The sequence below is a fragment of the Phocoena phocoena genome, chromosome 9 (assembly GCF_963924675.1).
Source record: "Phocoena phocoena chromosome 9, mPhoPho1.1, whole genome shotgun sequence".
NCBI lineage: Eukaryota > Metazoa > Chordata > Mammalia > Artiodactyla > Phocoenidae > Phocoena > Phocoena phocoena.
Window position 1 is genome coordinate 87,200,141 of NC_089227.1, and position 16,649 is coordinate 87,216,789.

General features: G+C 39.9%; 1 protein-coding gene across 1 annotated transcript in view; it reads left to right on the forward strand.

Moving 5' to 3' along the window:
• Window positions 1–16,649, forward strand: part of EXOC4 (exocyst complex component 4) — an 822,005-nt gene that overhangs the window by 693,896 nt on the left and 111,460 nt on the right. The window contains exon 14 of the mRNA XM_065883517.1: window positions 10,382–10,560. Within this exon, the coding sequence (XP_065739589.1) occupies window positions 10,382–10,560 (179 nt within the window). The remainder of the gene's footprint in view (window positions 1–10,381; window positions 10,561–16,649) is intronic.

Sequence of the window (16,649 nt, forward strand, 5' to 3'; positions counted from 1 at the left end):
CACAAGTGTTGGCAAGGATGTGAAGAAATTGGAACCCTCGTGTACTACTGGTGGAAATGTAAAATGATGCACCCACTTTAGAAAACAGTCTGACATATTCTCAAAGGGTTAGAGTTACCATGTATGACCCAGCAACTCCATTCCTTGGTATATATACCCAAGAGAAATGAAAACATACATCCACACAAAAATTTAGATGTGAATGTTCATAGCAGCATTATTTATAATAGCCAACAAATGGAAACAACCCAACTATCCACCAAGTGATGAACAGATAAACAAAATGGGATAGATCTATGATATATCCAATGAGATACTATTTGGTAATAGAAGAAGTACTATTGTATGCATGAACACGGATGAACCTTGAAACCATGTTAAGTAAAAGAAGCCAGTCACTAAAGATGACCTATTGTGTGATTCCATTTATATTAATAGGAATTATATATGAATGTCCAGAATAGGGAAATCTATAGAGACAGAAAGTAGATTAGTGGTGACCTAGGGCTGGGGTTGAGGATAAATGGGAAGTCTAACAGGTGCAGGGTTTCCTTTTGGAGGAGATAAAAATGTTCTACATTAATTGTGTGACTGTGTGACTCTGTAACTATACGAAAAACCAACCATTGAACTGCATGTACTAAGTGGGTAAATTTTATGGTATATGAATTCGATCTCAGTAAAGCTATTATTTTTAAAAATGCCCGTGACCGAGCCCCACCCATGCCAATTAAGGTTGAATTTTGGCAGGTCGAGTTTGGCATCAGGTATTTTGTTAAAACTTCTCTAGCTCAGTTTTTAATGTCTAGGCAGGGTTATAGCTACTGGTTTAGGCTAACTACCAAGACCCTTCTCAGTGCCAGAACACTGTAAATCCAAAAGTCTAGTGTTTTATGCCTGTCCCAGTGAACAAGGTGATTTAAAAGCACAAGGGGACAAGCTGGTGGTCACCCCCCAACACACCTTAATAATAGTCATGATTAATTTCTTCGGCTGACATCTCTGAGTAGAAACCCTAGTTCCCCTGCAACATATATATATATATATATATATATATATACACACACACACACATATATATGTATATATATGTATATATATATAGCAAGTATATTAAGAGTATTGCAAGATTCTAAATCGTGGACAGACAGTAGGCAAAGAAAGCAAATGAAAAATCTTTGATTGTGATTATTGAAGGAGGAGACAAATTTCTGAAGAGGAGGAGAAATTACTTATTAAATATGAAAAATAGCTACTCACATGATTGTGTGTGATGAAAACTATTGAAGGATAGACTTAGTGATGAGGTTTAGCAGTTTCTAGGAAGAAAAAAATAATATTGTAATCAAGGTAACTGGACTATTTTATTTCTTCTTATTTATGAGGGTTTAGCCAAGATCATTTTAGAAAATGTTTTTGAAAACCTGATTAAAGAACCCATCAGAATGGTAGCACCTCCATTATTTTTGACACAGACAAATAAGGTTTTAGAAGTGTTGAAGATTGAGCAGTTGTAAAAAGCAGGAGTGATAGATGGAAGTGTCATTGTCACATCTCGTAAGAATCACTCGGTATTATTAGGAATCTAGGTAGGTGACCTGACCTTTTTATAACCTTCATCAGTTTAAGCTCTGACAGATAATGGCTAAGTGGTCTTTACAGGTTACCTTAACATGTCTCAGTTTCTCTGTCTATACAACAGAACTAATTAATCCCATGCCAAAGAATTTAATCAAGTTCCAGCTGCAGTGAATATGGTCAGACATCTTATTAGGTCTAGTATAAGTCAAGGTCTGATCCAGAAAACAGAAACCACTTCAAGTATTCCCATGAATTCCTTCAAGTGGGAATTAAATGTGGGGAATTTGTTATTACAGGTGAATGAGGATCTGAGTGTCAAACAGAGGACATTAGGAGAACCTGTAGATTAGCAGCAGCAAGGAGCCACTGCCTCCCTTTAGCTCTTTCCAAAGGGAAGAGCCATTTACTGGAGCACAGAGGTACCCAAAGGAATGTGGGGCATGGTAGGAGCTAGAGCCAAAAAGGAGGTGTGTCTGCAGTTGGAGACATGACCCAAGGCAGAGGGGGAGGGAGAGGAATAGCAATGCCCTGACTTCTCCTTTCCCTTTAGCCTTCAGTTTCCCATCAGGGCCTCCCATTGTCAGTACCCAGCTGAGAACGTGGAAAACAGCTGGCAGGAGTCAACCCCTGCCTCCCTCTGATACAGATCACAGCAAAGGTGAGGAAATGGATCTTAGGGCGAACAAGCTTGGACTTTCAGGGTTCACCCCCTTTTTATTCTGTATCCATTAAAACTTGGTGCTTCTGCCCAATTCGTGGTAACTACTCATCATTTAAAGGAATTCTTCCTCTCTCCCCAACAAGGGTGAGTCAGCCTCATCCATCACTGAATTCATCTCAAGTCTAGGATCTCTGCAGTCCTACGTCAAGGCAGATGTGATTCCTCATATACAGTGACCTCTGAACTAGAATGGAAAGCTCCTCATGTAAAATAGTAGAATAAGTAGCACCTCACACCCATTAGGATGACTATTATTTTTTAAAATAAAATTAAAAATAAAACGGAAAATAATAGATTTTGATGAGATGCGGAGGAATTGGAACCCTTGTGCATTGTTGGTGGAAATGGAAAATGAGGCAGCCGCTCTGGAAAACAGTTTGGTGGCTCCTCAAAATGTTAAACATAGAATTACCACATAAGCCAGCAATTCCATTTTCTGTATACACCCAAAAGAATTGAAAGCAGAGATTCAAACTTGTGCACCAATGTTCATAGAAGCATTATTCACAATAGTCAAAAGGTGGAAACAATTCGGATGTCCATCCACAGAAGAAAGGATAAACAATATGTGGTATGTACACACAATGAAATACACAGCCTTAAAGAGGAATGAAATTCTGATACATACTATAACACAGGTGAACTTGGAAAATATTATAAGTGAAAAAAGCCAGACGCAAAGGGACATGTATGATTCCACTTATATGAGGTACCTGGAATAGGCAAATTCATAGAGGCAAACTATAGAATAGTTGTTCCCAGGGACTGGAAGGAGGAGGGAATGGGAAGTTACTCTTTAATGAGTACAGAGTTTCTATTTGGAAGATGGAAAAGTTCTAGAAATAGTGATGTTGGTTGTACAACATTGTGAATGTACTTAATGCCGTTAAACTGTACACTTAGAAATGATTCAAATGATAAGTTTTATGTATATTTTGCTACAAAAATTAGGAGTTTGGGATTAACAGATACACACTACTATATATAAAATAAACAATAAGGACGGGGAACTATATTCAATATCTTGTAATAACTTATAATGGAAAATAATCGGAAAAAGAATATGTATATATATATATATATATATATATATACACAACAGAATCACCTTGCTGTACACCTGAAACTAACACATATTGGTAATCAACTATACTTCAATTAAAAAAAAAATAAGGAAGTGGAAAACAAAAAGAAACCCTTGATTAATATATGCATAAAAATGCAGGGCATGGGGCTTCCCTGGTGGTGCAGTGGTTGAGAGTCCGCCTGCCGATGCAGAGGACACGGGTTCGTGCCCCGGTCCGGGAGGATCCCACATGCCGCGGAGCGGCTGGGCCTGTGAGCCATGGCCGCTGAGCCTGCGCGTCTGGAGCCTGTGCTCCACAGCAGCAGAGGCCACAGCAGTCAGAGGCCTGCGTACTGCAAAAAAAAAAAAAAAATGCAAGGCTGCTGCAGCCTCCATTTCTATAACTGGTCATATTTCTCTAATTGGTGACATTTATCACTTCCTTCTTCTACCATCTATCCCATGTTGCCCTTGCCCTGTGCCAGCACTCAGCCGCTTAGAGTGTTTTACCTATTTGTGTGGAACTGAGCCTTTGTTCCTGAAAAAGGCTGAGTTCTTGGCAGTTCTGCCTTTAGTCGGCTGCTATGGGTTTTTTTCCATGACTGTTACTATGGACCTGGAAATACTAAAAGGGGTTCCAGTGAATCCGACGTAGTCCTCTCTGCCTTTACTCCATAGAAGGAACTCACTTTGCCCTTGGCAATTGAGGTCAGTCCTTCCAGGCATCAAATTGAGCCCTTTCTCTGCCTGTTGGTTCAGTAGTGTGAGAAGCCCAAAAGAGCTGGTTGACAATCTCTCTTACCCATATAATTTAGTCATTGTTGTATTTTCTGGTGGAAGCATTCCTTCCTGAGTGCCTCTAGACCAAAGTTGTGGGAACAGGAGCAGAAATGTCCATGAGTAGTTTTAATAATGAAAAGAGGGACCATTCCTACTTCTAGTCCTTGAATTCCCAGACCTATACTTTCTTGTTATTGGGAAAATAAATAAATAAATAACAGCACTATATATTGGTCTCCTGAGTCAAAGTACCCCAGCACTCCAGCCTTGTACATGTTGTCTCCCAACTGCACCATAGCTGAATCCTGCATCAGCCATTTCTCCCGGTAAGTTTCTTGGCCAGCAACACTGTTGAATAGCATACCATGATTGTGAATAAGAGCTTGAATAAATCTGGGAGTGGTGCTCCTCGAAACATTTCAGGCAAGGAAAGCAATTCCGTACTCAGAGTGGGTACAGCACTGCCCCCTCCAGGACGCAAGGTGTCTGGTCGTCCGTCTGCTTCTCCACCTGAGCCAGCCGCTGTCTTTCCCCTGCTCTGTTCTGGATCATAGGGGACTGCCCTTTGTACAGTGTTTCCTGGCTCTTGGGGCAGTTATCTTACAGCGGGACAGCAATGGGAAGTAATAGTAGAAGATTTGGGGAGTGGGACAGGGTCTGAACATGTATGTTATGTGGTCAAATGTAGCCCAGATCTGCAAATCAGTCACTTTGAAACTATTTGTGATGTTTCTTTCATAAGTGCACTGCTGCAAGTGCACTTTTTTTTTTTCTTCCTAAGATTTCAGGGAATAACAGAATTATTTAAAGACTAAATGGAGACAATTTTCACATCTTTGGCAAACTTCTCTTAAATGAATTGTCAGATCGACCTCTTTAAAGATTATAATTGTGTGGTAAAATTAAATTAAACAGGTTTTACACTCTTGGCAAAGTTCTCTTAAATGATTTCTTGTCAGATTCAAGCTCTTTAAAGATTATAATTGTGTGGTAAAATTAAACTGAACAGGTTTAACACACTCCTTCAGTGTTTTAGGCTTCTACGTGAGCATGTTGGCCTACCGATAATAAAGGTGACTTCTCACATAGGTTCAGTGCCTGAAACATACGAGTTTTGGGTTCTGATGTCTGTTCCTGGGTATATCAGAGAATCTTTAGACCATGACTGAATGCCTCTTATTTCACCTTCTCCAGATAATGATCATTCTGCTACCCATTTCACATAAACATATTGGATAGCTTCAGTAAATAATGTGCTTTCACAATAAGCAGAAGATGAAGGCTAAGGAAAAATTCAGATCTAGAAAGAAGAAACAGTACTAACCCAGATGCTGGGGGTAGTCCCTCTAGCCCTGAGCCCTCCACAGTGGACACTGACTGCCATCTGTGTTTTTGGTTTTTTTGAGAACTTTTTTTTTTTTTTTCCTGCGGTTCGCGGGCCTTTCACTGTTGTGGCCTCTCCCGTTGCGGAGCACAGGCTCCGGACGTGCAGGCTCAGCGGCCGTGGCTCACGGGCCCAGCCGCTCCGTGGCATGTGGGATCCTGCGGGACCGGGGCACGAAGCCGTGTCCCCGCTGCATCGGCAGGCAGACTCTCAACCACTGCGCCACCAGGGAAGCCCCGAGAACGTTTTTTAAAAATTGAAGTATAGTTGATTTACAGTGTTTCAGGTGTACAGCAAAGTGGTTCGACTATACAAATACATATATACCTCTTCTTTTTCAGATTCTTTTCCATTATAGGTTATTACAAGATACTGAATATAGTTCCATGTGCTATAGAGTAGGTCCTTGTTTATCTATTTTATGTATAGTAGTATGTGTCTGTTAATCCCAAATTCCTAGTTTATCCCTACCCCCCTTCCCCCTTTGGTAACCATAAGTTTGTCTTCTGTGTCTGTGAGTCTATTTCTGTTTCGTAACTAAGTTCATTTGTATCATTTTTTTAGAGTCCACATATAAATAATATCATATGATATTTGTCTTTCTCTGTCTGCCTTACTTCACTTAGTATGATAATCTATACGTCCATCCATGTTGCTGCTAATGGCATTATTTCATTCTTTTTTATGTCTAGGTAGTATTCCATTGTGTGTATACACACACACACACACCCCATATCTTCTTCATCCATTCATCTGTCAGTGGACATTTAGGTTGCTTCCATGCCTTGGCTATTGTAAATAGTGCTGCTATGAGCATTGGGGTACCTTTTCAAATTATAGTTTTGTCTGGATGTATGCCCAGGAGTGAGATTGCTGGATCATATGGTAACTCTATTTTTAGTTTCTTAAGGAACCTTCAAACTGTTCTCCGTAGTGGCTGCACCAATTTACATTCCCACCAGCAGTGCAGGAGGGTTCCCTTCTGACTGCATCTTGAGCAAGCCTGAAGCCACGGTCTTAACCAGCTTTTAGACCAACCAACCATTGCCTCCAGTTTGGCTCAAGTAACTGTAATACCCGTGTCCTCCAATTTTCCAGGTTAAAATGCTTGATGCGTCCATCTGGAAGGTTTTCTCATTTGTGGTAGGGCTTTCAGGTTTTTGGTAAACATGTTCATTGGAGAAAGTATAGAAAATACAGAGAAACACAAAGCATGATCCAGTCACACAATTAAACATTTTGGTATATAGATATCCAATCTTTTTTCAGTTCATATAGATATATAATTATGTTCTTTTTAAATATAGAGTGACTGCAGTTTTTTTTACTCAACTTCATATTATGGCTAAAAATAAACTATATCAAACATTTTTTCTATGGTATCAAATATTTTCTACTATGTAATTTCTAATGACTGCATAGTTCTCCAGTGTGGATATGCCATAATTTATTTAATAAATTAGAGGGTTTAGGAAAAAAATCTGTAGTTGAGCAGCTAGAGCCATCCCCTTAAGGTTATTGTAACACATAAAACCCATCCACCAAACGCTTTGACATACACAAATCCTCGAAGGAATGGTTTTTCGTGTGAAATGGTTATAGCTGTCAATCATTTATTCTCCATGTCTGGTGCTCTCTCCAGGTTTTTAGGGGGTGATTATGGATTCCTGTCAAATGAGATGTCTACTATGTATTCAACACGAGGCAGTTTGTATTTTTCTCCATCTATTGCTTTCCCATCGGAGGAAGTTAAGCAAATCTCTGTGAGCCAAAGGGGAATGGGATAGACGTCTAGTGCTGGCAGCACACGGCAGACATGCCCGGGTCCCAGAGATCCCGCATAAGTAGATTAGACTGCTACATAAATACATTTGTCTTGATTGTCACATTCCACCCAGGGTTACACCTACATGCGTAAAAATGGCTCCAAGCCAGTTTTTCAAAGGCAGTTTGCCTCCCTTGTTGCTTTTTAACCACCCAGCTCACAGGCATTTTTTGTGTTATAGCTATCAAAGATGATTAAGGGGCTGGGAGAGCTGATATCTAAGGACAGATTAAGAAAACTAAATATTTACAACTTGACTGAGTGATAGCCAAGGGGAAGATACTGTAACTGTCTGCTGGGCTCAAATCATGGAAGAGATACTGTTTTGCCTTCCCCAGTAACTCAATTTTAGGGATATCTAAATTCAGAGAAAGTTTTCTGAAGATGACATCACTTATGCTAATTAGATAATTGTGTCAGTTGAAATTACATTTCGCTGCTTACTAGCAGAGACTTGGAATAGCAGTGGCTTAAACAAATAAGGTTTCATTTTCTCTCCTATAACATGAAGCCCAGAAATGTACCGTCTGGGGCTGTGTGGCAGTTCCATGATGTCATTGGTGCCCCCATGCCCTCCTGTCTTTGGCGCCATTGTTCTCAGCGTGATATTCGTACTCAAGGTCACCTGGTATTTGAAGAAGAGCTACCCCAGCTTCACTTACCTTGGCTGAATTCCAGAAGGGGGAAGGCAAAAGAGGTCCCTGCCAACTAAGACTGCTTGGAAGAACTTTCTCGGAAGCCCATTTCCTGATTCCAGTTTATATCTTACTGACCACCACATCAACGAGAGGGGCTGGGAAACTGAGCAGGGTTTTTGGTTTGGTTGATTTTGTTTTTACGTTGGGTACCTTGCTTACCACAGCGATATCAAGGTCCTTTGACTGAGAAGGCATGGGAACATGGCTGCCGGGTAGGCAATCGGTGGTTTCTGTCACAATGACTTACCTCTTAAAGATTCTGAGAAGTCTGGACTCTGAGACACAGTGACATTTGCTATGATGTTCCATTTGTAAAACTGGCCCTTGCGATCTAATTTATTTACTTCTCGTCACTCATCTATTTCGATTTATTTGTCACAGCATACCCTGGGTTGATGCTAAATAAACCAGCCATCTCAGCAGAACTAAGAATAATAACTACAACTTACTAGCTTTTACCCAGTTCCATGCACTGTGTTACGCGCTTCACATCACCTGAATGGTTTGCTTCAAAATACTCCAAGGGGGATGCGGAGTAGATATGCATAAATGAAATAATACTCACCATGAGTTGCTAATAATTGAAGCTGAGCAATGGCTATATGGAAGTTTGTTATTATTTATATACTCTTCTCTCTCCTTCTGTAATAACGGAAATCTTCCCAGTAAAGATCTTTAAATCACCTCATCTACATCTTACATTATTTCACGTGAGGTCGGTACTGTTGCCCCTAGCTAACAGTGCTCAGGGCAGTCAAGCAGCATCACAGGGTGAGTGAGTGGCAGCTTTAGGATTCAGACCCAGGTCTGCCTGACTTAGAAGCCTGTGCTCTAACCCTTATTATTCAAAGAAAGCATGCTTCCCCCATAAGGAGACTAAACCTCATCAGAAATGTAGATTTTCAGGCCCCACCCAAGCCCTATTACAGGACCCCCGAATAAGGTTTGTTTGCACACCCGGGGTTCCCATGCTCTGTCCACTGCACTGTTATTGCCCTCGTAGCCGCAACTTAACCAACTCAATCGTGAGTTTCCCATAAAAAATGTTACCCTCTGTTGAAGCAAGAAGCCTTTTCATGAGTCACTGCTTGGTAGCATTTAATAATAATTGAATAGGCATTTAATTCAGAGCAGTTAACCTCTTTCAACCTTGAGTGTCTGCTGTAGCGCTGAGCACCAAATGCCTATGTGTCAATTAAGCACCATTCTGACTATGTGTCAGCTGCTAATAATCACTGCTTGCTTGAAACTTGGTTTGGTTTGTTCTATTGAAATAACGCCCTTGCTTCTATTAACTTAAGGTGTTGTGAGTTTTAAAAGTTTTGGGACGTAACAGAAAACTGTTCAGCTACCTGTTCTACCTTCCGGCAACAGCATCTCTGCTTACCCACCTCTGTATAACTTTCCTGAAAAGACATGATTTTTCTCCCTAACATCTTCAGTCATCTTGTATCATTTCAGCCCTGTTTTTGAAAGAAAGAGAACTATGGGTTAGTTCTTGTGTGTCCTGTAGGCAGAACATCAGCCTCCATTTCTCCATCTGTGCCTTGGCTGTGCCATATGGTCTTTAGGATCCCTTCCAATGTCATTATTCTCTAACCCCACATAGCGTGATTTTAAAATCTCGCCAACACAAAAACATTATGAAGACACTGGACTGTATGTGAAATCTACTTGATTATGTTTTTTCAGCCAGTAAAAGGATCCCTCATTGATTCGTACTCATTTCTCTGTCCGAATAATGAATGCCTTGACACTGTGTAGCTTCCTTGCCTCCGATCCGTGTTAGACCAAGTAAATGAATGAATGAATAAATGAATGAATGAGGCCTGTCGTCCTTCTCAACTATAATTTGTTTTCTCAAAGAGGCTGTGCCCTCCGCTTTTGAACAGGTTAAAAGATTTTCAAGCTGCCAGGTGAATGTGTTTGTTTTATATATTATAATCACCTTCAAACCGTGTATATACTTAACACCCTAAGCTGTTCTTCAACTTCCATAGCAGAAAAGGTAAGGGAAAAACCTACAAAAGAGCAGGCATCAAAGCCATCCCCAGGGACCATCACTGTATAGGTCAGGCCCATGCTGGTTGAGGGTACAAGCATCAGAGTCGCTTCATTCTTCTTCCACGAACTCTTTCTCCTACGAGAGTAATTTGAAGCCAGTTTATGTATAAGATAATGTTCTCACAAAATTAAACCTAGGAAAAATAGCGTGCTGTAATATAGTGACAATAACAACCATCTTGCTAGACATGCCTTAGAATGTCTTGTCCACCCCTGTCTTTTCCATGCTATAAGTAAAGTGTGTTTCTGATTTGTTTTGTAGAGCAGCCTTTGGCAAGGAGTCAGAAGTTCTTATTGGGAACCTGGGTGATAAATTAATCCCTCCACAGGACATCCTCCGTGATGTCAGCGACCTCAAAGCCTTGGCCAACATGCATGAGAGCTTGGAATGGTTAGCAGGTCGAACAAAGTCGGCTTTCTCCAATCTTTCTACGTCCCAGAGTAAGTACCAGCAGGGTGGTTCCTGTGGGGACAGCTGAGGAACTAGACTGAATACTTTCATTTGAAATGCCATAAGGGGACATGTCCGAGTTGTTGGAAGATCTGTGCAAGAATTCTGCTTGTGCTGAGCCTCTGGTACTTTGTCATTCTGTGAAAGGAAGTAATCTCAGCTTCCCCGTGTGGGGCGTGGGAAGCCAAAAAGGTCCATGTTAACGTAGCTTGATGTTAAACCTTAGAAACACCGGATTGTGTAAGATTGAACCACCATGTCTTAGAACAGAAAGCAATACATTTTGTCCTTCTTACAACTTCTCAAGGGTAGAAACTGTGTCTCAGAGCTCAAAGCTGAGCACGCAGTTGATGTTTTCATTTTAACTGATAGAAAACGAATGAAAAAGTATCTAAAAAGAGAATAATAGAAGTGATCAAATTGCTAGAAAACAGAGACAATGAGAAAAACATTTATTCTGGAAAAGAGATGGCTGAAAGATAACCTCATTATACATGTCAAGGAAATTAAGGAATAGGGTCTGAAGTAAAAATGGGAAACCTTTTTCTAGCAAGGACCAATGACCAATTATTTCAAAAATAATTTGAAAACTTTGGGACACATAAACTTTATTCAATAAGTATAGCACAAATGTCTTTTAAAAGCATTAGTTCAGAAGTGTTAAACAGTTAAAGGCAAAGAAAAATGATATGAAGAGGGAATAAAGGAGATGGGAGATTTGAATGCATGAATGGAGGGACAGAAAACAGGATAGAAAAAAGCAAAATCACAGCAAGAACATGGAAGAAACTGAATCAGCTCTGAACTTAGTATTAGAACGAACTGTTAGAAGATTGTTAGAAGGAAAAAGCTTGTATTTTTTGGACTGTGGACTTCAAAGAAAGTTATTTTTTATCATTGTCTCTTGAAAAGTTATTATTGCTTGATTAACCATGATTTCCAGCCCAGAGAGGGAGAAGAGGTGGATGAAATAAACCAGAGTAAATTATGGCCTGAAATGCAGGCCCCACGGGCAGAGTCTAGGAGACCTTTGAATGCTCGCTTACTTATGATCTCATGCCGATTGTGTAGCTGTCCTGGGAGTCAACAGCGGGTGAGGAAAGCAGATGGAAGGAGGGGGCTTCTGAGATTACGTATTCTGCTTTAGAAATCTTCTTCAAATATTACTTTTTATTTATACTCTTATTTTTGCACTTTTTAGTATTTAAAATAGTACTTTTAGCTGATGATAAAATTGTACATGTTTATTCTTAGAATTGTGTTCACCTACTAAGTAAGGATAGTCTGGACTCAGTATCGGGTCTGAGCAGACTCTGCCTAAGTAGGTATCCTTGAGAGGTTTTCAACTTTATAACGACCTCATATCAGGGAACCTGTCACAAGTAGTAGTCAGAATGAGCCATTTTATCTCCCAGACTCACCCGACTCCACCAAGAAAAAAAAAAAAAAAAAAAAAGTCAGCAAGAGCTGACTCCCTTTTGCTAGTTGCAAAATAAACAGCTCTGAAAAGGGACCAGATGCCTCTTTTCCTAGTTTCCTTTGACTCTTGCAAATGTAGGGCTGCTTGGGTTGGTTTGTTAGTGATGACTGGAAGGAGTCCTCTCGTTCGGTGGGCCATCGAAGTCCAGTATTTCATAATGCAGTCTCTTATTTTGGCAGCACAGCCTCCCAGGTTTCTGTTCTGTCCATCCTAAAAGAGAAGGATGCTCTGTGAGTTACAGTCAACTTTGTAACTGCACCATTTACCTGTTCCGTTCACGTCACCGAGAGTCCCTAGTACAGCTGATGTCTAATTCACGTCTTCCAGCACCTCTGTTAGTCTGACAAAGACCTCTTGTCCCATGCCCATTAATACCTCTCATGTGCTCAGTTCCATTTTATAGGCTGTACCCTCTCAGTTCCTTTCAGGGTGATTATTCCAGCCAGTGAGTGATTTAAGTGACTGTTAGCGTTTTGACGATCAGTGCAAAGCCCAAGTGAACTGTAATCACTACTTATGTTGTCTCTGTAAAAACAGAGCATCCAGCAAACCTGGTTTATTCTGCTAACAATATGCCTTGCTCACCCACACGGGGCTATTCTTTGAATTCCCAGGAGGGATGCCCACTGATGTTTATAATTTGAACAAAGCAGGGAATGGGTTACTTTGATTGCGCCATGTCAGTGTGACTTTAGAAAGGGAATAAAGGACAGCTCTTTATTATTCTTTTGAAAAGTGAACCAAATGATTACCTCAACAAAAGTGTTGCCAAGTCTGGAGACTCGATAGCATGAAGAAAATGCCAGACTGTTGTCTAGCACTCATAGAGACTCAGGATGGGGAAAAGGCAAGAAAAGAAGCGTAGAAGTTTCTTTTCTTGTCCACATCCTTTAACTATTTGGTATGGTAAATGCCATGCTTTCTTATAATTAAGAAGCTACTAGTAGAATGGAATGGAGGAATTTTGCAGAAAATTATTTTCATAGTAGAAAATCTCTTTAGATATTAATAGCAGAGTTCTCCTCCACCTGAAATATCTCATGTCATAGTGAACAGAGTATTGCATTTTAGTGGCGGAGCATGGCTGGCCACTTGCCCAGGAGATAAGAGTTGACCATTTTTTCAAAGACAGTTTTTCCATCTCTTTTAGTATTTGCCTAAGCATCACTCTGTGTTCTTTACATTTAAAAGAGTCTCCTCACCTCCTGTAGATCCTGACTACTCCAAAGGCACTGCTCTTACTTTCACAGTCCATGGTTCCTGCTCCATTTCTCCTGGTATTCCCCTGCTCAGCCTTCCTTAAACCTGTTCTACTTAAGATTCTTTCTGTTGAAAGTCACAGCCCAATTAAAAGAAAAAGAATGCATCGATTTATAAAACTGGTAAATCAAAAGACTTCAGGTGTGGCTGGATCCAGAGGTTCACAAGATAACACCATGTAACAGACATGTTTACACACCTGCTCTCTCTCCCCCACTTTCTCTATTTTTGGTGTATTCCCTTTATTGCTTTCCGTCTCAGGTAAGACCTTTTCGTACGGCAACATCCTTGGTTACCAGCAGCCCCAAGATTATTTGATCCCTGACAAAAAGAGCATTTTTGCCAACAGCTCCTGAAACAGCCCTAGAGAAGACTTGGATTGACCTAACTTGACCTCCTCTCATGGGTCTCTCAGGCTCTCTCTGTATATGCCTAGTTTTCTGACTCTTTACCCACGACTCAGTCTCCCACTCCCACTTCTAGAATGTCTTTATGTTCAGGGTCTGTTTTAACAAATATGCTTTCAGTGCAAGGAAGTTGAGCAGAATCATATGTAGCGTTGGGCATTCAGGATCTAGGTTTATACATATTTTCTCTCATTGATCACAATTTCAACCTTGTAGTAAACACAGGATAGTATCTGTAATATCTGCTGTTTGTAACAATCCTAAATAAGAAGTCTGAGATTAACTGTTATGGTTAAGAAAATTCTCAGAAAATTGTGACCTAGATAAAAATTAAGAGTGTATTCAATTGGAACACTAATGATTTTCTTTTCTATTTTATCCCTTTGTTTTAAGGATGTGTTGCCTTTAAAAATAGGGTACAGAGAACTTGAAGGGGGCTCCAGAGCTTGTTTTGACTGCATTTGCTTCCTCGAGGGGACGCCTCCTCTCTTTCTCGGATTCTGTAAAAAAAAAAAAAAAAATCTCCAGGGTTAGAGAATCTAAAACTTCCTTGATTATATATTCTGCTCTTTAAGTAACCTTACCATCGAGGAGGTCATCTGTTTTTTATTAAAGTCCCTTTGCTTCAGTCTAAACCTCTTTCTTCTGTCCTATTCTTCAGAAATTAAATGTTGAATATTTTTTCTATGAAATACTTTAACGTGTCTGAAAACATTTCCCTGGTCTCTACCTGCCCATCTCTGGATATTAAACACTTTTGGCCTGAGGGTCCCACCCAGTCTCTGAGTCCAGGGCAACCAAATCTAGCAGAAGTAGGAGCCCAGATCAGGCCCAAGTTCGCTTACACTCTCTCGGATGGTGGTTTGACTGTTAGCCTTTGTGAATGTGGCCCATGTTGCAGGTTCCTTCAACACCAGTTGTATCCCCTTCTGGCTCCCTCAGCTCCTGTTACCGCAGTTCTTGCTGTGCCCACGTGCATTGATAATAAAAAGTCATACTGTAATCTTTTTTTTTTTTTTTGCAAAACCACAGGGTCAAATAAATCTCATAATTTTGGTTCCTGGAATTGGTTCATGAATTGCAGTATTAGTTATGCAGTTATTTATATACTTCTTTTTTCTTGTATTGTGGTAAGATATACATGACGTCAAACATACCTCTTGAACTGTTTTTAAGTGTGCAGTACATTAGAGTCACGTGAACTCTATTTATTACTATGCAGCAGGTCTCTGGAACTTTCTCATCTCACATAACTGAAACTCTGTAGCCACTGAACAATAAATACCGTATTTCCCCCTCTCCCCCAATCCCTGGTAACCACTTTCCATTTCTATGAGTTTGACTACTTTTAGATGCGCCCTTATAAGTGGAATCCTGCAGTATTTGTCTTTTTGTGACTGGCTTATTTCATGTAGCCTAGTGTCCTCAAAGTGTTACAGCATATGACCGGATTTCCTTCTTTTTTAAGGCTGAATAACATTCTGTTGTATGGATCTACGACATTTTCTTTATCCAGGCATCTGTCAGTGGACATTCAGAGTTCACCCACCTCTTGGCTATTGTGAATAATGCTGCAGTGACACATAAGTGTGCAAATTATACTTCTTTCTTAAAGCAGAGCTATTATCAGGGATCTTAGAAATCATCTGCTCTAACTCAGATGTTTTGCACACGGAGGAATCAAGGCTTCCGAATGGTCACTCTGCATGTCTCTGCCTGAACTGGTATGGAAACAAGCCCTCAAATTGCCACTTTAATTTTCTCTCTACTACATCATTGTCTTGGCCATTACCAAGGTTAAGTACTGGCAGTGATAACAGTTCCATTCATACCCTATTCCTATTAAACCATCCAGGAAGGTCATCATATTTTTTTTTTTTTTGATGAAAGCACTTTAATGCCTACAGTCAACTTGTGATCATTTCTGATCATCGTCTTGTGTGTAACCAGACTTTCTTTAAATATACGGAACTATTAAATATACGGAACTATTGCACATATCCCTTTTTGAATATCATCTTACTTGTAATAAAATATCGTATTAATTTTTCTCCCTCTTTCTTTGTTCTACAAGTATTATCGAAGTTAGAAACTCCACCTGTCTTGTTATCATGTTAACAGAATGTCTTCTAGCTACTGCACTCTCCTGTGGCAGGAGCCACTAACCTTGTGTGGCTGTTTACATTTAAATTAATTAAAACGAACTGAAATATAAAATTCATTTGCTTAGCCACATTTCAGATGTTCAGTGGCCACTGTATTAGCGAGGTTGTAGAACATTTCCATCATCACAGAAAGTTCTGTTGGATTGTGCTGTAGATCAACACTTATCGCTACTGATAAAGTTATAAAACAATGCCAGTTCATACAGTTAGCTTTTTGAAACATACTTGAAATGTCCACCTAGTTATATCAAGACATGGATAAATACTTCACTTGTTCAGTCTCCAAATCCCCTGAAAGAGAAGTATGTGTTAAGCCTGGCTTTGTCCAAAATTTTTTCTGTTGATGCTAAAGGGAAAAGAGTTTAGCGGTCAAATACACTTGAGACCCATTAGGTTAAAGAACCTTAAATGTAGTTCCTGCATACAGTAGAACTTTTAAAGTCTTTTCATGTCAACGGAGTAATTACAGCAACGCAGTGTTTCCCAAACTTCTTTATCAATGGAATTCTCTCGCCCCAGAGCATCTTACGGGACTTTTCTTTTATGGAACAACTTCTGGTAAACACTGTCCTATGCTATATTTATATAATTTGTTCAGAATCGTTTATTTCTCACAGCATAGGCACAAGATAGGGCATATGCTTCACTACTGCAGGAATGTAATTTCATATTATTGGCAGATTTGCACACCATCAGATGACTTCTGTTGCAATTTGGTTACTTTATTACTTGATTGAATCATTTTTAGAAATGTTCAAGTCAACCAA